Source organism: Anas platyrhynchos, chromosome 1 (assembly GCF_047663525.1).
Source record: "Anas platyrhynchos isolate ZD024472 breed Pekin duck chromosome 1, IASCAAS_PekinDuck_T2T, whole genome shotgun sequence".
Taxonomy (NCBI): domain Eukaryota; kingdom Metazoa; phylum Chordata; class Aves; order Anseriformes; family Anatidae; genus Anas; species Anas platyrhynchos.
The window spans coordinates 57254758-57278653 of NC_092587.1; the positions used below are offsets into that span (position 1 = coordinate 57254758).

Sequence of the window (23896 nt, forward strand, 5' to 3'; positions counted from 1 at the left end):
GATTTCAGGTGGCTGAACCTGTTTCACTTTCAGCTTTGTTCCTGCCTGGCTAGCTGGGTTCACTGATCTGCAGACACACAGACAGAGGCAAGGAAACGCCAAAGCGTTTCTGCTGACTCTTGGGCATCCTTGCTTAATTAACAAAGGAAAACAATCAAGGAGCTGTCTGCATAGCCAGCTAAATAGTCTGGATTTTCGCTTTTTCTCTGCTGAAAGTCCTGAGGCTGCACGCACTGCCTCCTGCTTACGCTGGAGAGATTGTCTTCATTTTAAGCTGCTGTGCAATGGAAATGGAAAGTAGCATATGGTAGCCACCATCTGTGTAGCATTGATGACAGAAGCTAACTTGGATCAACTGGTGGATTAAAGACACATAAATATGCGGTTTCTAAAAATAGGCTTTTACAGAAGGCCCATCCTATGCAGCGCTTGGACATTTTGCTGTTAACATCCCGTGTCAGGGCGAACCTCTCCGCTTCTGTTCCCGCAGCGCCGCTCCCTGCGGCAGCCCCAGATGGTCTCAGCAGCGCTGAAAACAAAAAGTCGCCTTTCTAGGACATTGTATACGGAACAGGCTTCCGCAGGCAGGATGACCTTTCTTTCCACATTACGCACCAAGCTATCTTCCCAGCTAATCAGGGAATTCTTGAGAGAAAAGAGGAATTTGGGGAATTTGCTAGCTGCGGTGGCCTGGATCTCGGCACTGTAGTCTTCATATGCAAAACCAATCACTTCCCCGAGCCTCTGGGGAGCTGCGCTTTGTCAGAAGGCTCAGCAGCCTCCCCTGTCTTCTTTCTGAGAGCCTGATCTTCCTGCGGGGGCGAGGGGGAGGATGGGGACCCAGGGGCTGCAGAACCACAGATGTGTTTCAGCTGCCACAGAGATGGGCACTGCTGTGCCAAGAAATTCAGGTCCAACTGTTTGGACTCACCTTTTCCATGAAGGCTGCCCTTCTCTGAACTAAATGGTGTTTGAGCTGCTATGTGGGTGTTTTGTATAGTTCCAGCCTTTCTCCAGTTACTTCTCTGAGGACTTCAGAGCATGGCTCAGTGGACAAGGCTGCCTCGCGTGGATGGGTGGCTTCAGGCTCTCTAGCTGTCCACTGCTAACAGTATCCACGAAGTCTCATGAAGCTAATAAATAAAATGAGCTGGGGAAGCAGTTTGTATTTTATGCATATCACTATCAATAGTGTTTGAATGAGGGTTACTTCAAGAGGCAACTCTTTTTTTTTGTAGTTTACCTTTTTCTCCCTTCCGTTTCTTTTACACCTTTCCTACCTCACGACTAAGCTCAGCTTTGAATACTTGATGTTAAATGTACTGCTGCTATTTCCTTGATCCTGAAGCCTTGAATGCATTACTGTGGTTTCTGTGTTAGTTGCACAGAATTTTACTTCCCACTTTTTCTTTGTTTCACTAAACAGTAACCGTTGGCAAGGAAACACATATGGAGCTGTAAATTATTTATTGGGAGCAAATCTATCAGGTCCTGATTCTGAAATTATGTATATAGTTTATTCTTATATCTGGTTATTCAGGTGGAAAAAGAGAAATATGCAGTTTGGGGGATGGTATTGACTGATGGCTTCAAGTACTGAGTGGAAGACATTTTCTAGAAATGGAGTGATAGTCTTATCTGTACTCCGTCACTATTTACATTTCATTCAGCGGATTACAAGGCACTTACAAAATTGGCAGTCTGATTTTAAGAATGACAAAATGAAAGGAATCCCTTTGTTCCTGGGTGCAATGTGCGATTGAAAACATGTTTCTGAAGAATCCAATGATCTAGACGCTGCGGTATATACACAAACATGTCATAGTAACGTGAGGACAAAATTAATAAGATATGGTAAAAATAGATCCGTGTAGCACAACTCAAGCAGTAATTCCAGGACAGGAAATAAAGAGGACAATTAATCCATCAGAAGTTATTATCCAGCCTAAAAGGGCCCCAAGCCATTTTACATGATACTACAGTAACATGGAAACCATTTGTAAATTTTAGCTATAGAAATGAAGGTCATGAAACGGTGTTTGGAAACATAATTAGCTTTTTTTCTTAAGTTAAAGTAGTGAGTAGAAGTCTCTGGAAACAATTGTGTTGAAGTACAGCAACTAGGAAACACCGGTGTCTGAAAGCTGACAAAAAATTACAAGTTTTGGAGAGTCCTGTAGGTCTACAGGCCAGAGCTGGAGGGCAATGAGGGGAAGAAAGTGATCTGATCAGTGTCATGTAGTTATGTTTTTCAGTGTCTTGGTATATGTGGTAGTATTTTCTGCAAACTATTACTTAAAACCGCTAAATGCAGCAAACACAAATAAATGAAATGAGTTTTAAGCACTTACAAGACTGAACATGCACCCAGATCTGTGGGGTACAAGGATTTAATCCAGCCAATTCATCAAATGCTATCTTGCCTTTCTCACCAGATATACACCCAACTGGGGCACTTTCATACTTTGGAGAGGATATCTTCCTTCATAGTCCTAACGCAGCTGGGGTGGGCAGGGTCAGACAGGTAGCAGGGCTAAGGCAGCCCCAGAGCACTGCAAGAGCTGCCTTCAGCTGGTGAATTAGAGAGCTCTGAGTGGAAGAGGTTCACACCAGCTTTAGGCATCTGCCCTTTGTGGTCTTGAAAAAAAAAGCCTTGAATCCTTTCTTTTCTCTGTTAATCTTAAAGGCACTGAGTTCCTAGTGTTTGGTTCACTCTAGGGATGACTTTGCTAGAAGAACTAGCAGTGGGGTGAGGGTGCAGTTGCCCCCATTAGCCCGTAGCTCCTGCAAACGGCATGATGAGGACCACATGCACCCCGTGCAGCACTGCAGTGCTTCCCCAGTGCCTAAATCCCCCAAACTGCACGCGGTGAGCTTCAGAGAAACTGCTGCACAGTGCGACAGCCGGGGAATTAGTGCTTCTTGCTATCCAAATGCTGTGTCCCTGTCCTGTGCCACAAGCTACCCCCGGGGATGCCTCTGACACGCTGCCTGGCGCGACGGAGAGAGCCTCCTTGCTCACAGCAGGGCTGCGGCGGCTCCTGGACTGGGAATTGCACCTAAAATAGATGTCTAGCAGAGCTTGACGCAAGCTGCATGATCGGCCCCAAAGTGATAGAAGGAGACAAAAATGCAAGTATAATAGTAACATAATCCCACTAACTACACTTTCTCCTGGGCTGGTAAGGGGACACCAATCAGACTAACCACCGAGAACCCATGAGGGTTTCGTATGTGCAGGGTAAGTGTATGTAATTGGGATTTACCTTGCTGGAAGTCTCACCCGGTGCACATGCGTTTCAATTGCTCTAAGAGACTTAATTATTTTTCTGTCTACAGCACAAAAAGACAGATTCTTAAGTGGGGCAAAACCGACAGTTTCCACAAGTGCAAACCTCATGGAATTTATAGTCGACGCTTAAACAATAAATTACATCTGGTTGATCAGAGTAACAGTAAATACGAAACATTCACCTCCTGAAGTGAGGGGAATAAAGCCCACTTCCCAGCTCCTCCCAATTTAGGAAGTTTTTTGACTTGATGCCTTAGTTCCATTTAAGTGCCAAGAACATGAAGTAATGTTGGCTTCTATTAATCTTGTTTTGGGGGGGCATGACAGTTTTAATGGGAAAAGCTGATAAACATCAGTCTGTGAGTATGGGAGTGGACTGTAACATAAATACTCTTTTCCTGAATGGTCAAAATGAAAACATAAATGCCCGGTCTGAGAGTTTCTTAGTGTGAACAATGGTATGTGTAGCCCTATATATATTCATGCACATCTACATGCATTTTATACATTCCATGGTGTTAAGGGAATGTATTTTCTTAAGGAATCACACTGTGCAGTGTCTGTCCCTGTCTTAGCTGCATCCTGAACTAAAATAAAACTCAGTGACCAGCACGAAGTTTCAGTGCTGAAATGATCCCATTCTTCCCATGATTGACAGGGCACACTTCACAGGGCTTAAAACCAACTTCCTGCAAGCCAGTCAGGGTGACTTGATAAGAAAGTGGAATTCAGAGCAATTAAGTGCAATCTGAGCCATGAGAATATGTTTGCAGACTGCAATTGTACACCAGCTGTTTTCAATGACATTCCAGCCATACAATGATGATTTTACAAACCACGTTTATTTAAGGGTTGAATTTTCTGCTGTGGGTTGATGATACGCTGTTTGGGGGACTGAGCAAATTCAAGCCATGAATGGACGTGGTGGAATGAATTAATATTAATGAACAGGAATCGGCTGCTCTTTGAGCAAGACATTGTGAACCCAAATTGTCAGCGGAATACCTGCACACACTGAACATCAAAACAGGAGAGGGGGAAGTATGAAATTTCATATTTGCTCTGTGACTTTAAAAAAATGGTGAAAATGATATTTTAAAATAGAAGTTTATATTTTTAACATGAAAGTGTATCTGTGTATATATAGATAGATAGGTATTTATGGATATTTATATATTCACTTTATCCATAAATATTTTTTTTTCATGGTAAGGAAAGAAAATTGGGAACTTCTGTCTGTACTTCACCAGCTTTCTTACTTCAGTCTCAACTATGACATTTTTTAGCCTAGTTTTGATAGTTAATAGAGACAAATTCTTTATGTCTCCCAAGAGTTTGCTAGACATTGGAGTTAAACAGGTATTAGTAGCAATAGTGATACACATTTTAGAAAGTCAAGAGTGATTGCTGCTGCTGGTAAATTCCCTTTCTTTTCTGGTCACTTTGTCTTATCTTGAATTTTTTCTTATAATATCAAGTAATCACTGCTTCTTTCTGGGGTTTAATTTCTTTCTGGTAGAAAAGACATGAATAAGGTGAGAAAAACCCAGAGAAAGCCCCTGTCTCTTAAATCTATAAACTGATAATACCTTTTTTATGCCTGTGCTTTATGTCTTTTATGTATGTCCTATGTCAGTAGTGGGCAGTCATAAAAATATCTCTAGGAAACAGAAACATTTAGGTTTCAAACAAGATAAAAAATGAGATGTGTTGCCTTCTGCTAAAGAAACAAAGGAAATGCAAAGGTTGTGGGAGTATTTAGTGTTGCTATCCTCAGCTTTTGTTTTGAACAAGAACAGGGAATTGAAGTAAACAAATTATTTGGACCTGATCCTGCAATTCCTACATGGGCAAGATTCCCAACGGTCTCAAGGGGAGTTTTGTTTGTGTTGGGAAAGCCAGATTTGGGCCCATTGTTTCCAGTTAGGAACCAGACTTGTGTTTATTATCTCATGATAGACATCTCATTTGCTTAACGACTCAGATTCCTCAGCTTGGAGTCCCTGTATGTGTAACAGTTATTGTCTGCCTCACTTTCCCCTCTTTTCAAGCAGAGCTATGTTCCACATGATTTCAAGAATCACTTGCTTTTGTAATCTTACACTTAGTTTCCTATGACACACCTGCCTCACTCCTCCTCTTGTTTTGAAAGGTCTTGGCTTTGGGCTTGCATGTGCAATATAAGAACAGTAGTACATTCTGTTTGCATTCCCTTGGTATTAATGATTATACAAGATGAAGAGTAATCAGTGGACAATAGCCCAGTGCCTCCCGGTATGAAATTGTCTTTGTAAGCACATGCAGTTCATCTAGCAAAAAATCACTAATTGATGGTTGTACTTGGCAGTGACCTGTCTGCGAATGGAATCAAAACATCCTTGTTCCTAGTCTGGAGGATTTAACTTGGGGACCCTTCTCCTTCTCTAGGAAGCCTTCTAAAAAAGCCATGAAATCATAGAATAATGGGTTGGCAAGTGAACTTGAGAGGTTATCCACGCTGAGAGCCCTGCCCTGCAGCAGGGTCAAGTATAGCGTAGTCCTTCTCAAAAAAGGATTTTCTGTTACTTTGAGATATTGTTAATGTTACAGAAGCCTTGTGCAATTGTCTTTGCAGATTGCTGACTTTGGACTCTCCAACCTCTATCACAAAGACAAGTTTCTGCAGACCTTTTGTGGAAGCCCACTGTATGCTTCCCCTGAAATAGTTAATGGACGACCTTACAGAGGCCCAGAGGTAAGAAGGGTCAGTTTTTCTGTGGTGGTACTGGGATGTCCTTGATGATACCGGCCTTGTGGGTTAGTCTTAATAGTAGAGTTATTGTTCATGTATGTGTGAGTCAGTTTCTCCCATATTGAAAGTTCTCGAGCTGCCTTTGTTTGCTTTACCTGTGGTTATTTAGATGTTAGATTCTGGTTTGCCCATTGGTAGGTGCATCTGGACACGGCAGGGAGAATGGTGGGGATCAGCTTTCCTGGGCTTCACACTCATTGTCTCTGTATTGCAGGTTGACAGCTGGGCCCTTGGTGTATTGCTTTACACTCTGGTTTATGGAACGATGCCCTTTGATGGCTTTGATCACAAAAATCTCATCAGGCAAATCAGCAGTGGAGAATATCGTGAGCCAACACAGACCTCAGGTATAAAAAAGGAGTGAGGGCAATGTATTGAGCTGACAGGAGTTCAGAATGGAAGATTTGCCCCGTGCCTTTTGGAATATTTTGGTGTCATGTTAGAATGACACAGAAAAAAAATCTCTCATTCCCCTACTGACTTCATCTGCTCTCAATTCCCATCTGGGTACAGCATTTACCAAAAGCCCTTTTGAAATGAAAGTTTTATAGCAGATAGATTTTATTGCCTTGGGGAAACTTCAGCAAGCTCTTTTAACTAGATCTATGGCAGTGGAAGAAGGTCTGTTAGCTATTGCAAGTGGAATTGTTCAGACAAGCTGTAAACTGATACAACATACTGGTAAAGACCAGCCCTCTGACTACACTGTAGTATATCATGAGCAGAGAGAGGGTGAATGGTCAGGGCAAAGCAGCCTATTATCTGAGAAGCTAGGCCAAAATCTGAATTAAATGCCACTGTGTTTGCATTTATTTCTTCTTAGAGGATAACACATTAAGCTGTCACTTGACAGAAAAGCATCAAGTCTGGGTCATTGACATAATAGCTCTTTACAGCCTTAAAAATATGTATATGTGTATATATTATTATATTTAGCTAAATATTCATCTCTCATCATTTGTTTGCCATCCATTCAATTTTCTGCTGCCTTGTCACTCTCTTTATAAAAAGAATCATTTAAAATATACAGAATACTACACTTTTTATGAAAAAAAAGTAAACCTAAAAGCAGTCATATATAGAGCATTTAAAATATCCCAATTCCCCTTTGTTTTCCTCCAAGTTTTGTAATTATTAGAGTAGACAACATTAGAACAGGGAGTTGGTGGAGTCACCATCCCTGGGGGTGTTCAAGGAATGGTTGGACGTGGTGCTTAGGGATGTGGTTTAGTGGGTGATACTTGTGGTTGGGGGATGGTTGGACCAGATGATCTGGGAGGTCCTTTCCAACCTTAAAGATTCTATGATTCTATGAAAGATTGGTGATTTCTTTCAGTAATATGGAACTATTCATTGACCAATACAACACAAATCTTAATTTATTTGATAAACAAATGTACCAATTCACCCTGGGTGTATCATGCTCTGTTGATAGAAAGTAGTCCTCAAATTCATTTTCCAGCATTGACTGATGGCCAAAGCCTTGCCCCCTTTCACATCTCCAGTTGTAAGAACCATTATTTTTGTGCTTTTGATTAGCTTCAGGCTTCAGTTTTAAACTGAGGAAACCAAGAGTGCCAATATTTTAACCTTTATATTTTATTCTTTGTCCATAGATGCTCGCGGTCTTATCAGATGGATGCTGATGGTGAACCCTGAACGCCGAGCAACCATTGAAGATATTGCCAACCACTGGTGGGTTAACTGGGGCTACAAGAGTAGTGTTTGTGACTGTGATGCCATGAGGGACTCTGAGTCCCCATTGCTGGCAAGGTTCATTGATTGGCATCACCGTTCTACTGGCCTCCAACCAGAGACTGAAACCAAAATGAAGTGCCTTTCTAAGCCCAAAGGTCCTGAAGTCACACTAGAGAGACAAAGGTCTCTGAAAAAATCAAAAAAGGAAAATGACATTGCACAGTCCATCCAGGAAGGAGGAGCTGAAAATGCATCCAAACCCACCTCCAAGAGACCCAAAGGCATCCTGAAGAAAAGGAGCAACAGTGAACATCGATCTCACAGCGCAGGGTTCATTGAAGGTGTGGTCAGCCCAGTGTTACCCTCTGCTTTTAAGCTGGAGCAAGAGTTGTGTAGGACTGGCGTAGCCATTAAAAGTGTTGTGGAGGGAGAGGTAGTAGCCAAGTATGGCACTAAGCAGTCTTCACTAATGCCAAAAAAAGGAATCCTAAAGAAGACTCAGCAGAGAGAATCTGGCTATTACTCCTCTCCGGAACGAAGTGAATCTTCTGAACTCTTGGACAATAATGATGAAACAGTAAACAGTGACACTTCTCCAGGGGTCACAGAGCCATCCAGAAATGGGTCTTACAGTCATTCCTGCAGGCGTAAGGGTATCTTGAAACATAACAGCAAGTATTCTACCAGCAGCACTGAATCTGCTTTAATTAGCCCTGATACACCAACATTGGAGGCCATGGAAGAAGTGGTCCTGCCCGGGGATGCATTACCTCGAAGTTACAGTCGCCCTTCCAGCGTGATTAGTGATGACAGTATTTTGTCCAGTGACTCCTTTGATTTGCTGGACTTGCAAGAGAACAGGCCAAACAGACAGAGGATACGGAGCTGTGTCTCTGCTGAAAATTTCCTCCAGATCCAAGACTTCGAAGGACTTCAGAACTGCCCACGGCCACAGTACCTAAAACGGTATCGTAACCGTCTGGGGGACAGCAGTTTTTCCCTTCTCACAGACATGGATGATGTGACTCAGGTCTACAAGAAAGCCCTAGAGATCTGCAACAAGCTCAACTAGCAGACGGGAGATGGAAAGGGAGGGGAGGGAGTTGTTCTGTGTACCTTTATGGTGAAGTAAGCCAGGTTACTGATTTGCTGATGATGGTAGGTTTTCCTTCAAAAGACTTGACTGTACCTACTTAGCTGAACTCCTAGCAAAGTCTAAAGTAGCCCCAAAGTCATCTCACACTTCTCTAATTCTGTGTCCTCAAAATATTACCCACCTGACCACAGAAAATCCTTTGGTCTTTGAATATGTGATGAAAATGTATCAGGATCTAGCAGACAAAAGCATCGAGATTTAATGGCTTGAAGTGAAAGTTAGACAGAATTAAAACTGGAAGTGAGGCACACACATTTTGAGAGGTTTCTAATTAATATTAGATTAGCTATATCAAGAGATGAGCTGAATTTTTCAAGTCAATTGTGGATGTCTTTTAGAAAGAGAAGCTTTACTTTCCCCTGAAATTATTCATCTGGATACAGGCATTACGTGTTGGGGATCTTCGGTTTGCATTGTGCAGGAGATCAGGCTGGATGGTCACCATGGTTCCTTCTGCCAGGGTGATCTGAGGAGGTGTCTGAACCCTTTCTGGGACAAATAATTCGAGAGTGTTAGCCTTGCATGGAGCAGGCATTCAGATCTGGCCCTTCCCATAGCCATTGCTCTTCAGTGAGCAGAAGGCCCTATTTTTTTTTTTTCCAACTACCAGCAAAAGCAGAGTCAGAGAAATGAGAACAGAAACTGGAAGAAGTGGATGTTGTAAGCAGCTACATGATTCTTCAAAACATTTCAACCCATGTACTCAGTTTTACTTTTTTAAAAAGGCCGGCCAGATGGATGCCCATAGGTAGATGGATCTAACAAAGGGTTCCAAGGGCTAACAGACCCTCCAAGAGTTCAGTCAGTGTCAGCAAATGGTGCCACCTTGCTATTAGCTTGTAGTATCTGAGGGTGACAGGTAGTTTGTGAGCAGAATGTTAAGTAAAGAAAAGGTTGTAGCATGTAGGAAATGGATAGAGGTCAGAAAGTTGGTGGGAATATGCCTTTCTCCAAATGAAAATGTTTCTAAGTAGGTAGTAATGGAGCAAAAAGAATTGAGCGATGAAATGATAATAGTAGATTTGATAACATTTAGCATAAAAATGCAGGCCTCTATGTAGATAGTGTAGCTGGTACTGCGTGTGCAACGACGCCAGCTTGAAAAAACGGGAAGGATATGGGTGTGTGTTCTCAGACATACCTGAATATCCAGACTAAAGGCTTCAACTCCCATAAAGGTATCACATGGGTCTACTGGATTACCTGAATGTAAGCCTCTGTCAGAAAGGCACTGTGTGTTTGACAGGCCTGGGCAAACTGGAATCTTAAGGCCCGTTTCAGTCACATTTGTGTGAGCACATAGCCCCTGGCTATCTTAGAGGTGCACTGGTGTGAATAAATGGTAGGTTTCAGCCTATGATGTCAAATGAGCCACAGCTGCAAAATCCGTGTGTGCAGACATATCCAGAAGAGAGAAGCATGGCACAAACTCTGTTCTCACTCCTCCCCTGGAACTGGAACTGAAAACAGACTTTGTCCCGCTGTGTCCAAAATCCTAGAAATAATGCAGAAATGGAAAAGTGTTCCTCTGGGAATTCAGGGGTAACCCCACAAACAGTTGGCATCTGGGGCAGGGAGCAATTTCACTTGCAAATTGTTTATTTGGTGCGTCACGGTACTTCAGTCTGCCAGTTCCTCCTAAAAACCAACAAGGTTTTATGCCTTGTATAAAGATGAATGAGCTCAAATTTCCTAAGCCAGTTAATCTGTCTCTGTGGAGAACCTTTTCTTCTCGTGAAACACTGGACCAAATTTGGCCCTGGAGTCAACAGCATCAATACCCACAAAATGTATGAGAGATGTGCTCTCAGGCAGTCAAGTGAAATTTGGCTCACTGCTCATTTGCTCAGGAAGGGCAATTTCAGGGCATTTCTCTACAGACCTGTATGACACGTTTGGTGTGATGCTCAGATGTCCTGCCTTCTCACAGGTCCTGCATTTGCTCCTTTAGCCCATCCAAAACTAACACCCAATTTTGCAGTTTATTTAATTAACAGGTTTACTGTGATGTGTTTGAAAACAACCCAACGTAGTCTCCACGGCCTTTCAGAAACTTTACAGCCGCAGCTTTTAACTTGTGCCCTGGGGCAGAAGAGCCAGATCCTCAGCTGGTGTAACTCAGCACCATCCTGTTGATGTGATGCAGCATCCCTTCGGTGGGGTTACACCGATTGACACCTTCCCTGTGGATCTGGTGCTAAATCTTGAGTGGATTTATAGAGGTTTTACGATGAAGGGAAGGGAACTCAACCAGCTGTGGCAGGGAACTGAGGAGCACCCTGAAGGCTCGTATCTACCTAGGCTTTTGCCCAGGCCTGCGTCCTTGTGTACAAATGTGAATGAGTGAGTGACTGCTTGCTGCCAAACTGGAAATGTTTCGTAGGGATTTACTGGCATGTTACTGGCATGTTACATGTTTACTGGCATGTTATCATTCCTAGAGGAGAAGAAAAAAAAACTTGACTGCACATTGTTATTATTAGTGTTGTGATTTTTATTTAATTTTTTTGTAATACAAAGTTGACTTTTTTATTTGAATTTGTCTTTTTTTTATTTATTGGTCTGAAAGCCATTTCAAAGGTATAATAATATATTTGGTGTAATTTAATTGGTGCAACATTATTTTACAGCTCCGGCCAAAATTGTTTGGTGTTTTGTTTTGTTTTGTTTTTGTTTTTTCTCCCAATCCTTGGTTGGTTTGAGCTCTACGAGGCACACAGGGGAAAACGCTGGATAATCACCCAAAGTGTTTGTATTTTTAATCTGATACTGTTTTTTATTAAATAAAATGGAATTAATGTAACTGTGAAGAGTCTTTCTCTTTCTTTTTCACTGTACATCAGCATCAGCCAAGGCCAAATGGTAATGAACTTGTCATGCAGAAATACAGCAGCATCACAGCGCATTGTACCAAGTTGTTTATGCAGAGCTTCTTGGCTGGCTTGTGCATTTCAGTATACTGTGGGTGGCCACAGAGACTCCCCTGCTATGAACAAATTGGCACCACAAAATGCCCAAAGCTTTCAGCTCTGTAAATGTTTGGTGGAGAATAACAGCTGACTGGGCTTTCTCTGCTGGAAGATAAGAAGGTCTGTGCTGCAGGTGAGACAGAGCAGGCCGGCTTTTGAGACACAGCACAACTTATTTGTAGCCCAGAGACACATGGTCACGGTCCTTTCCCCTCTCTGGTGAGGAGGACAGTTTATTTCCAGTTTTAATGTCCCTGTGGTGTAATTTAAGGGTTGTTTCGGCAAAAGGCTGGTGGCCATGTCCTGTTGTCGAATATGGAGTGGTTTCAGTCAGGTGGCTTTGAGCAGTCAGAGGAGTCAGCTGGCAAAAAGAGGCAAAAAGGAGTCAGTTTTCATTTTTTTGGAGTGCCCTTGATAACCAAAAGTCTTGAGATTGTTTTTCTTGGAAAGCAGGTCGTTGTCATAAGGGAAACTGGGTGTTAGGTACGCTGTGTGTGCTGGTGTCTTGTTAAAATAAAGGAAATGGTTGGCACTGTCTTGAAGTTGGCTCCGAGCAAGACACCATTAAACTGCACCCTTGATGCAGCCAGCCAAGATACCTGTGGTGTGTATTCCTCTGCTTTTTAAATTACGGGAGGTTTGGATTAGGAACCAGAGTTTGGATCTCATGCAAAAGAGACTTTAATTTTTCAAATTCATTTTCTCTCGAGCTTTTTAAAGCAAAAAGTCGTGGCTGTAGGTGCTAGATTTATTTATCATCACCACTTAACAACCAGTGGGAATTAACAGAAAAACCCAATGATGCAGAAAGGCAAATAAGCTGTTGATACCTTACAGAGAGAATGATTAGCTGCCATATGCTAATTGAGTCAGAAAGTGAAAGGTACATATCCAAAGTCAGCAAGTGTGTTCTTGTACCTGAGACGAATAAGGTCTAACTGTGTGGGTGCTGGATGGTGGAAAATGTAATGTAAGTCTCTTCTGCAATAGTAATCATGAAACTTCTTATTTTAGCACACTAGGAAAAAAAATGAAGTTGAGGGCAAACCATTTGTTTTCTTTTAAAAATAATGACTTTTAGAAAAAAATAAATCTGGATGGCTGGTTATGGTGTGTGCATGTGGCAAGTACTGAGAAGAAATTATGTATGTGTTTGCACACTTCTGGGGTGTGGTGGGGAGGTGGGTGTCTAATGGTCCTATTTATTAAAGGAAATAAGTGTACGGTGAGACACCTTTGTCGAAGTTACAGAGTCTGTAGCTAGACCTGGTCTGTGCCGTGGGGATTCCAGTGTTTCTCAGGAATTGTTGAAGTTCTGTGGATTGGGCAAGACTGGAGCAAGGAAGCAAGACTGGAGCCTTGGCAGCTGCGTAGCCGAGTGACAAAGCAGTAGTGTGTCATTTTTTTTTATAGCAGCCATAGACAGTAACTTCATAACCCTTCCTAAAAGTTTGCAATCTTGGTTTCCGATTCTGCAAAGCATATGCATGTGCATAGCGTGGCAGTGCGGGGGTCCCTCTCACACCCATGGTACATTTACTGAAGTCCTCAGAGGCCAGCCCAGACATTCATGGGACAGCCTGACACTGCTCCTCAGAGCTCACCAGCCCCAAAATCACTGGTGCAGAGGGGGCATCTCCCCTCCAGTGCTGTCACAGCCTTTGAGGTGGTGCCCACAGCCGAGCTCTGGTCTCCATTTAGAAACTTCAGGGACTGAGAAAATAAGACACGACACTGAGGCAAAGGGATGGCACTGTCAATTATCACAGACAAGTATTTTAGCAGGTAAATTTGCTAGTGATGCCAGAAGTATGTGTAATTATAAACTTTGCAACACCAGAGCCTGGGTTATAGCTACAGGGTAAGTCATAACCAGTCCAATGGAGGGAGAAGGCCAGTACTCATGTAAATGTAGTGTATATGAGAAGCTTATCAGTTTAGCCAGGAGTTTATCTTGGTGTTTCACATCTCATTAAAATGAGATGCTTCTGAAGATGATTCTGCAGAAATGCATTTACTGAGCCAATAGAAACTTAAGCATTTGCTAGCATCAGCCCAGGCTCCGGTTCCTGTTCCAGGGTTGCTGGTTTCAGAGTTTCAGCTGAAAGTTAACTCAACAGAGAACAAGTCATGTTTCCCTTGGAATAATGCTATTTAGTATTTGACTAGGGCTTTTATTATTATTATTATTATTATTATTATTATTATTATTATTATTATTATTATTATTATTATTATTATTATTATTATTATTATTATTATTATTATTATTATTATTGTCTGGTGGAGCTGCCTCCTCTTCCTTGCCAAACCAAGACATCTTTCCCATAAAGGACTTAGTAATTTGGCTGAAGAAGTAACTTTTTTGGATAGATGATCTGAGCATCTTGTTTCTGGCTATCTCTCTACAGCCCTTCTCCCCCACCCCGTGTTTCCTGGAATTTCATCAGTGCAGAAAAACCTTTGATTTGCACATCATCTGGCGATACAGAACCCTGCTCTTTTAAGGACATCTTATGTATTGGCACCAATGCTTAATCATTCCTTGGAAAAGCATTTTACAAGGCAATTTTATGTATGTCCAGAAGGCTCCTCACGCCCTACCTATGTGCTGGGCTTACAGTTCACACTGAGAAGCGCACCAGGCCCAGGGCCACCAAAGGATTAGATAGGTGACTGCCAACAAAATAAGAAAATCAGCTGTAGTTGTTGGCCATAGGCACTCTGGCAGGTCAGGACATTGCACTACTTGTTCATTCCTCAAAGCAACTCCACTACTGGCTCATACTCAGGGTCTTTTGACAGTGAACACCACCTCTCACAAAGCACACCCAGCCCTGAAGCTGTCAGAGACCACGTGGAAATGTTGGTGTCAGCCAGCCTTGATTATTCTTTTTGCCCTTTCCCCATTCACCCCATCCGATTTATTTAAGACAAATAATGCCTATCAGTCTCTCACTTTGTTCAGAACTTGTTTGCTTTTTGTTCACTTTCCCTCCACAGACTGCATAGCACCCTCTCAGTACAGTGGGTTGAATTTTACTTGTGAGGTGCTTTTGCAGCACTTACCCTGGTCCTGGCACTGGCTCTGCTTTGCAGGCTGGTGGCTGAATGGCCCAAGGCACGACCTTGTTCTGCAGCAGTGGCTCCAGCTCTGGACCTTGAGCTAATAGCATGACACTTTCTGAAAAAGACACCATGTGGAGGAGAAATTTAGGTGCTGGGCTGCTGGGACAAATGGGTTAGACCAACTGAAGGTGAACTCTTGGAAGTGGTGGTGATACTATACCCTACCCAGCAGGAATCTACTTAGGAAATTGTGCTCCTTTCATAGGCTGGGAGATGCTGCTGTCGCACTTTGAAATACAAGTGGGAAACAGCTGTGAAGGAACTGGCTGGAAAGCTGGGGAGGATGGAGAGTGTGCCTTGTTGCTTTGCAGTGATAGAGTTTATTAGCAGACCCCTCCAAATTTTAGCCTCAGAGATAATAGGACAAGACGTACTTTAAATAGAACCAAAGGGAAAACAAATTCAAAACAGATGTTAGGAAATATGTAAATATATGTTTATATTTACATATAAAGCCCAAACTGCCTGCCAGGCAAGTTTGCTAGACTCAGAGTGTGTCATCATTCTGGCTGTGCTGGGAATTACAAAAAATATTTCTTTAAATGTTCCTTCAAGCCCTGTTGTTCTCTTTTGCTGCACGTCCCAGAGCTTGACAGATTAATCAGAAGATTTCTTGAGATGAGGGATCTGCTGCCTGAGAAGAGAGGTTTGCTGAATTCCCATACAACTCAGTGCTATGAGGAATTTCAGTCAGCTCCGGTCCTTAGAAACCCCAAGGTAGTTAATCCCCTTGTGCTTCCAGGAAAAATTTGTGTCAGAGTGGAAAGAGGCAATGGCTAATGGTCAAGTAGTAGATCCCCAGATAGTGCAAACTCCTGCTGGCCCAACCCAGATGAGCATCCAGCCTTAAAAAAGAAATTTATATCACTGTGAAATTCTGGTTGGATTTAGTGGGAATAGCTTCAAGTCCTATGTGCTGACCATTCAATTTTCCTGTATGAAGAGTTCCAGATTTTCAAACAGGATTTTAGAAACATCTGTTTCCATGAAGCCGGTTTGAGATGCCCACGCCTGAATTTTTGAAACCGATGGCCATCTTCTGCTCCTTGTCACCTCAGACTAAGCCGTGGTCACTAGGTACTTAAAAGGTAAAACGTACTGGACCTTAGACTGTACACATCAAAAGTCATTTACTCACTCCAAGTGACTAACTTCCTCTGAAATTTTCAGCTTTGCCGTAACTGGCAGGGGTCTTTCAAATTATTGACGCACCCAGGGTGTTGCGTAGATAAGTCCCTGCTTCCAAGATTTTGGGGAAATTACACAATTCTTCAGCTGAAATGGAATTTATAGTTATTGGCTTTTTTTTTTTTTTTTTTTCCTTAGGAATTCAAAATGTTCAAAATTGGAAGTGTTCAAAATTTCTTGGGATTGGATGACTTGGAGTACTGGTTGGAGGACATATAGACTCAGGCTCTTTCTGATGAAACACAGGCAAAATTTCCAAGAGCTCATAGCTATTGTTAGAGTTCAAACAATTCACTTCAAGGGAAGTGAAGTGGTACATTTGGTCAAGTTCCTAACGTGGTCTTAACCCAGAGTATCCCACCAGATCAGTGGCAATAGCATGCAGATCACTCCATGTCTGCATGGACATGGAAATTGCCCTTCTGCTTAGTGGGAGACTTGGTAGTTAGGTGGATAGTTGGTCTTGGTGATCTTAAGGGTCTTTTCTAACCTGAATAATTATATAATTATTAGAGAAGGTACAAACAGTCCAGAGAGTATACCAGTAATGTCGTCTGATATACAAAAAATGATTGTGGTGTCCAGATCCATCAGCAGAGTTCCTTTTCACCAGACCCCAAATGCTATTTTCTGAAAAATTCCAAATTAAGGCCCTGATCTGGCAATGACTTCTAGAATCATAGAATTGTTTAGGTTGGAAAAGACCTCGAGGATCATCAAGTCCAACCATTAACCTAGCACTAAAACATGTCCCTGAACTCCACACTACTTTTAAATACCTCCAGGGATGGTGACTCAACCACTTCTCCAGGCTGCCTCTTCCAGTCCTTCACAATCCTTTCAGCAATTAAAATTTTCCTAATATTAAGCATAAATGTACCCTGGTGCAACTTGAGGACATTTCTTATTGTCTTGTTGCTTGTTGCCTGGGAGAAGAGACCAACCCCCAACCTCTTTTGTGTTGTAGAGAGCAATAAGGTCTCCTCTGAACCTCATTTTCTTTAGGTAAAACAGCCCCCCTGTTCCCTCAACCTCGATGTTCTTCTTGTAGTGAGGGGCCCAAAGCTGAACACAGTACTCGAGGTGCGGCCTCACCAGGGCTGAGCACAGAGGGACAATCACTTCCCCAGCCCTGCTGGCCACACTGCTTCTGATACAAGCCAGGATGTTGCTGGCCTTCTTGGCCACCCAAGCACACTGCTGCCTCATAATTCAGCCGACTATCAACCAATACTCCCAAGTCCCTTTCTACCAGGCATCTTTCCAGTCGCTCTTCCCATAGCACTGCTTGGGGTTGTTGTGCCCCACGTGCAGGACCCGGCACTTGGCCTTGTTGAACTTCATTCAGTTGGCCTCAGCCCATCGGTCCAGCCTACCCAAATCCTCCTGCAGAGCCTTCCTGCCCTCGAGAAGATCAACACACGCACCTACCTTGGTGTCATCTGTGAACTTACTGAGGGTGCACTTGATCCCCTCATCCAGATCATCGATAAAGATATTAAAGAGAAGTGGCCCCAGTACTGAGCCCTGGGGGACACCACTACAGACCAGCCTCCACCTGGATTTAACTCCATTCACCACAACTCTTTGGGCCTGGCAACCCAGGCAGTTTTTTACCCACCAAAGCGTATGTATGCCTGTCCAAGCCATGAGCAGTCAGTTACTTTAGGAGAATGCTGTGGCAAAACGTTAAAAGCTTTACTAAAGTGTAGGTAGACAACATCCACAGCCTTTCCCTCATCCACTGAATGGATCACCTTGTCACAGAAGGAGATCAGGTTTGTCAAGAAGGACCTTCCTTTTGTAAACCACTGCTGACTGGGCCTGATCACTGGGTTGTCCTGTATGTGCCATGTGACGGCATTCAAGATAAACTGCTCCCTGGCACCGAGGTCAGACCAACAGGCCTGTAGTTCCCCAGGTCCTTATGTAGGCTCCTCTGGAAGAAACAGAACTATTGACAACTACAAGAAAATGAGACAGAGTACAGGCTGCATTTCAACTTGGTGCAAAAGACAGCGGGGAAAGTCTTTACTTGCACTGGAGATAAGTAACTTAACAATTTCCCTATGTTCCATTCTAATATCAGAGCAGATTTACTGGAGCAACACTGCATGGAGGATAGCATCTTGCTTGGTATGGGCAGAGAGAGAGCTCCTATAGCCCCTCCAGGGAGTCCTGGTACAAAGAAAACAGTCGCATGAGAGAGGGGTCAGAATCCATCACATGCTTGAATGGGGCTGTCAGGGGCAGCTTTTGTTAAAGTTCTGCCATGCAAAGAAAGGAAGATTTGCATATTTTCCCCTCTGACAGAAGCACACCCCCCCAACACCTGCGAAGTCACCCTTGCCACAGAGGCCACCCCTAAAATAACTTTAAAAATCCACGTTTTCTGAGAAAACCAGATTGCTTCAGACAGCAGAAAAGCCATTTTTTGTCAACACACTCACTAAACCTTAATTTGACCCGTACCCATTCCACCATAAACTTCTCTCTCTCGGCGAAGCTGATACTGCTGAGAAAGGAATTCCCTCACCTAGTTTATATGCCTTCACCCCTTAAACCATTTCATGTCCTGAAGAAGCCCTGGTCAAAAGTTGAAGCAAAGTACTCCAGTTACAGAAAAGATGCTCTGCTGAGTCTGAGAAATTAAACAAAGAAATACATGATTTATGACCAGTCACAGCTTGTCCACTGAGCATTGCATATCCAGTAGCAAATTCCTAGAAACACAGTGAGTACGTACTAGCCACTGGTAGGGATTGTGTTTTGCTCATCTGACCTCATGGAAACATCAAAATACTCTAGATTAATTTATTACCTTGGTATGTTTTATATACTCCTTACACCAGGTAAACCTTGATATGTTTTATATACTCCTTACTTCAGGTAAACACTCCAAACGAATATTTAGTAGGCTGCTTTCTGAAAGGACAGAGAAAGCCTCAGAGATGCTACAGCTAGCTCTATCCACTGCAAAGTTCAAAAGAGAGATTTGATCTTTCACCACAAAAACATCCACACTCCCTTTCACATGCATGTGAATAGAAAGCCTTTGTTCAATTCAAGCCAAGAAGAAATAAACTATTGTTGGAAGGTCATCTCAGCTTGCTTCGAGAGGTGGGGAAGAATTACAAAAAATAACCAAACGTGGTCTTCTTACCAGTGATTACGGATATTGTCTTTCAGCAGAACAGGCAAGTTTTTGTTAGGGAGATCTATTCTTGTGAGGGACTAACACATTGTAGGTTCAGGCTAGGGTTTTATAAAATGTCTAGTGGTTTTAGGTACTGCAGTTTCTGAGTGTCCCACTTGAGATACCTTCGCAAGGTTTGATTTTTAGAGAATGAGTTGTTCCTAAGAGGAAACAACAAATGTAGGCACTCAAATTCCCATGAAAGTCTTAGTGGTTCCTGCTTTGAGTGATGCTTGCCAACATTCAGGAAATTACGAGGTCAATTTGTTCTTAGAATAGCAAAGACTTCCAGTAACCTGTCCTGTATTGATATTTGGTGGCTTTGCTTGGAATTCATACTCTACCTTCGTGTAAGTTTACCACCAGGTTGGCAGCAGACTCATCAAGTCCATCTTCCAGCAAACCACCACCACTTTTACAAAGAAGAGTTTTGTTATAACATAAACTCTTTTTAAAGGTGGGGACTGGGAGGGTACACGTGCAACTTTTCGAACATAACCCTGACAGGATTTCCTGTAGTTTAGCCTTTTGATGAAATCTTCCCCCTTGTCTCTCTCATATGAGGCCTGATCCAGAAAATTACTCCTATAAATAACTTTCACATGTTTAAAGGTAGGCCTGCCTGTTCCTTGCTGACTCAGGGGTATGGCTTTCTATCTGATGGTGAAACGCTATCCAGGAAAATTCCCAAAGGTCAGTTTTCAGTACTATTTTTTGACATGAACTCAAAGAGGCTGGCAAAACCTCTTCAGTAGTGGTTTTCTAGAAAAAAAGCTGAGGAATATTATATATCTGTCTTTCAGCAAATCTGAAGCTTTGGTACAAACCACAGCTTGCCTGGCCGTGTCCTGTTTTCTTCTATTTTGAGTATTTATTTCTGTGGATAAATGGTTTGCAGTAGTCCATCATACAAATGGTCATTAACGAATCAAAGCTGAGATTTTCAGAAACATTCAGCATAAGCCTAGCTCTGTTCTTATTCAAGTTACTGGCAAAACACCCAGAGATTTTTTATTTTTTATTTTTTTTCCTGTGGATACCCCTACAAAAGCCTATCCTATGCCTTTGCCCAAGAAGAAATTTTCACATTTCATGTGGGATCTATGATTCTATGATCCACATAGGAGTTACTGCATACAGAATGAACTTTTGTCAAGATTATAGTGGCAACACTGATCTTCTTACATATATATATATGTATGAATTCAGAAACAACTCAATCAACAAGTGCAGTGATAGAAAGAAAAGATAAAGAGGTTGTTCCATGGTCCCTGCTTTCTTTTTATTTATATCCATATAATCTTCCTTGCTGTGGTGGGCAGGGAATCCTCACCTACATCCAAAATGAATGGTTTTATATGCAGATATTTCTTTTCCAAATGGCTAAAGTAACCCTCTACAACCATGGTTTAAACTTCTTTAATAACAACAAAAATAATAAAGCTGACCTTTAACCTACTTGATTTCTTTTTAAGTGCAAAAGTAAATAGTCTTTGAATGAAAGAAAGGAGGCAGAGCCAGAGCTCAAATAAAATGCATATTTCAGAGAGTCTATCCTCAGCTCTTTCCACCCTAATGTTCCTTGTCATCCTGTGTCCAGTGTGTCCCAGCACAGGCACCTGCTGGCACATTAGTGGCAGCCTCCACAGTGAGCCCCAGACCTTCTTTATCGTAAAAAGGTGCCATAACATCCAGTAAACCTCCTTCATCCCTGCCACATTGTCCCTTCTGAATCTGCCCTGTTCCACATACACATTGGACTTCCAGGATGACATTTAGGGCTTTTGTACCCCACTTCCACCACTGTTTTTTTTTTTTTTTTTTTTTTTTTTTTTTTTTTTTTCTTGGAGCCTACTGCTGCTCATTACCAATTGAGGGCTGGGGCACCAGGACCACATGCTTTCCTCCTTTTTTTTTTTTTTTTTCCAAGCTAATTTGATTTGTGGGTTGGCATGGCCCACAGGCAACAGCAGAGTCCAAATCTTAGCTGGACATCGCATCCTGTGGTTCAGTCTCACTGTATCCTCTAAGAAAGGGCTAATTTATACCTTCTGCTGGGGTGGGCAATTTCCTTTAAAAACAGATAACCAAGTACAGGAAGGAAGGAGGGGCTGGAGTGGGCAAAGCAGTTGGTTTCTGGACTGGGAATTTGGTTGAACGAAGGCTATTTTGTTTGCTGAGCTACAGAGCAGGGATGGAAAGTCGTGCCAGGATGCCTTAGACCTGCAATAACCTGCCGAGCCAGCAGCCTCTGCTGTGCTGGCTTAAACAGATGGTGAGGGCAGCTTGCCTGCATCCAGATGCATTTCTTTCAGTCAAGCATCTGCTCCTGGCTGCTCATCCACCTTTCTTTCTATTCATAAATGAGTGATGTTTTAACATTATTTTTCTAAAAAAAAAAAAAAAAAAAAAAAAAAAAAAAAAAAAAAGTAAGAAATTGAACTCTATAGAGTACCCTCCCATATTTTTTGATCATTGCTGTCTGTGTGTACTGCACCACAGCACCAAAGGCTTCAGACTTCTTGTGGGGTTACAATAACACATATGCAGCTATGCAATTTTTAAGGACATTTTTACCACAGTCCGTAGCTGAGCACAACTCTGACTGATGCCATGATTGCTCAAGCCACATGTCTCGTGGTGGCATTCAGGCTTTTGTTCCACTTGCATGATGACTCTGGGGAGAGGCATTGGGCACATCTTGCAGAAGTGCCTTGATCAGGAAAAGAATGAAATCATCCATAATTTTGCTTCTGTCAGTGTGTGAAATATGCTGTTCAGAGGGTTGTTGTTTTGAGCTATTGTAATAATAAAAGCAGTTCATTTTCTTCTCATTTTCATTTCCTTGGACTTTGATCTTTTTCTCAGTCTTTCCACACTTGTATTCCTTATGATCTTACGGTGAGCTAAACCAAAGAAGCTTAGAGACCTGCACAGCACAATTCCTGTCTAACCGATTATGGATAAAGAAACATTCTCACAGGAAGAGTTGCAAAAATAATATAAACTGCAGGGAAAAAAAAAATATATATATATTTATATGTATATATATGATATATACATGTATATATATATCAGCTTCCTTTAAAATTGAAGAATTTAGTATAAATTCTGAGATTTGAAAACTGTAAGCAGCCACACTGATAACTCATGCTGCGGCTTACTCAGAGGAGACTGAGGTAACTAAGAGGCCTGAAGAACAAAGACTTCTGCCCTCAGGAAGGATATTAAAATTGAAGGAGGCATATATTTGAGCATGCTTTTACCCCTGCTCCAGGGGATTTTCTTGTAGCGGGGACTTTCCTGCCTCATTTTCTACCTTCCCTGAAGGCATTTTGAGTAGCTGGATTCTTTTTCACACTTTTTTTGCCATAGCTATGATATTTGAAGGAGACAAAGTGAAAATCTACAAATCTGTATGCATACAATGGAGGAAGGAGATGTTAGCATAGGCTTAAAGGCAAACAAAGGATTAGCTTCTAATCCGGCCTTCTTGGTAAACAGAAGTTATAGAGATTTACCAGACATGACTCGCATCTGTTTAAATTACACCTTATATAGAAAATAAGCAATCCCGGTGCAAGCATTCCAATGGATGAAGAATCAATTGCATTCCTTAGGAAATTGTTTCAGTCATTTATTACTAATAGATGAAACTGAGATTTTCAGTCACCTTGAGAATGGAGCAGCCCAAGACCTGAGTTAATCTTTAAAATCTCCATATGGATGAATTTCTTTAGTATGTTGATAGAGTTCCTCTGCAATGTGTCTGAAATGGAAAGCATTATTAAGTCCCTGAAGTCTTTTGATTTCAAGGAGAAATTTAAAAATGGGTGGAGAAGATGAATACTCAATGCATATCCACTGTGTGCACTTAACCCCCTGCCTTTTTTCCCCCAAAGACCTGGCTAGATACTAAATAATGACTGAATGAGTAAATAGGTGTTGCCTGCAGCCAGAGTCAATAGGTGTGCAAAACATTTCTCTGGTTAAGCTTCCATCTATTCCTGCAGGAAATATGCTTGGAAATGCTTCCTTCTCACTTACATAGAGCTGAAAAATGGGGATTTGGTATCATGTGCCCAATGCTCGCCATGCCCGCAGAGTGAGTGCTGGGACAGATGGGTGCTTGATTCACTCATGCCAAACAAAAACCAGTCCATTTTCCAAATTGCTTTGGTAGCTCAGCCCTTTTTGACATAACACCATTTTTCCCCATCGAAAACAAATTTTCATGACAGGTAAATTTATTTTCTCTCTTGCCCACTCTACTTATAAAATGAGCACAAAATGCTGAATCCATCTCTTACAACAATTCGCTTTGAAAATACCGCACAAGGTTTGAGTTTTGTAGATGCTCATTGATATAAATAATCAAAGGAAAGCCTAAATTATTTGACAGAGAAACTAAGTTTATATTATAAAGAGCAAACAACAAACCTAGAATAGAAACCATTCCTGATCTAGTGTCTGATTT

At 42.1% G+C, this 23896-nt stretch overlaps 2 protein-coding genes across 5 annotated transcripts in view; one reads left to right on the forward strand and one right to left on the reverse strand.

The window, feature by feature from the left end:
* The window catches only part of NUAK1 (NUAK family kinase 1), a 48370-nt gene extending 36630 nt beyond the window's left edge, over nucleotides 1-11740 (forward strand). For both annotated transcript variants that reach the window (XM_027449656.3, XM_072038382.1), the window contains 3 exons: nucleotides 5907-6026; nucleotides 6298-6430; nucleotides 7700-11740. In XM_027449656.3, coding sequence (XP_027305457.3) covers nucleotides 5907-6026; nucleotides 6298-6430; nucleotides 7700-8853 — 1407 coding nt within the window. In that variant the 3' untranslated portion in view covers nucleotides 8854-11740. The remainder of the gene's footprint in view (nucleotides 1-5906; nucleotides 6027-6297; nucleotides 6431-7699) is intronic.
* C1H12orf75 (chromosome 1 C12orf75 homolog) overlaps nucleotides 11411-23896 on the reverse strand; it is a 219219-nt gene continuing 206733 nt past the window's right edge. The window contains exons 7-8 of one of the 3 annotated variants that reach the window (XM_038165902.2): nucleotides 14976-15090; nucleotides 11411-12267 (exon numbers count right to left, since the gene is read on the reverse strand). In XM_038165902.2, coding sequence (XP_038021830.2) covers nucleotides 12079-12267; nucleotides 14976-15090 — 304 coding nt within the window. In that variant the 3' untranslated portion in view covers nucleotides 11411-12078. The remainder of the gene's footprint in view (nucleotides 12268-14975; nucleotides 15091-23896) is intronic. The other 2 variants (XM_072038403.1, XM_038165932.2) reach the window with 2 other exon arrangements.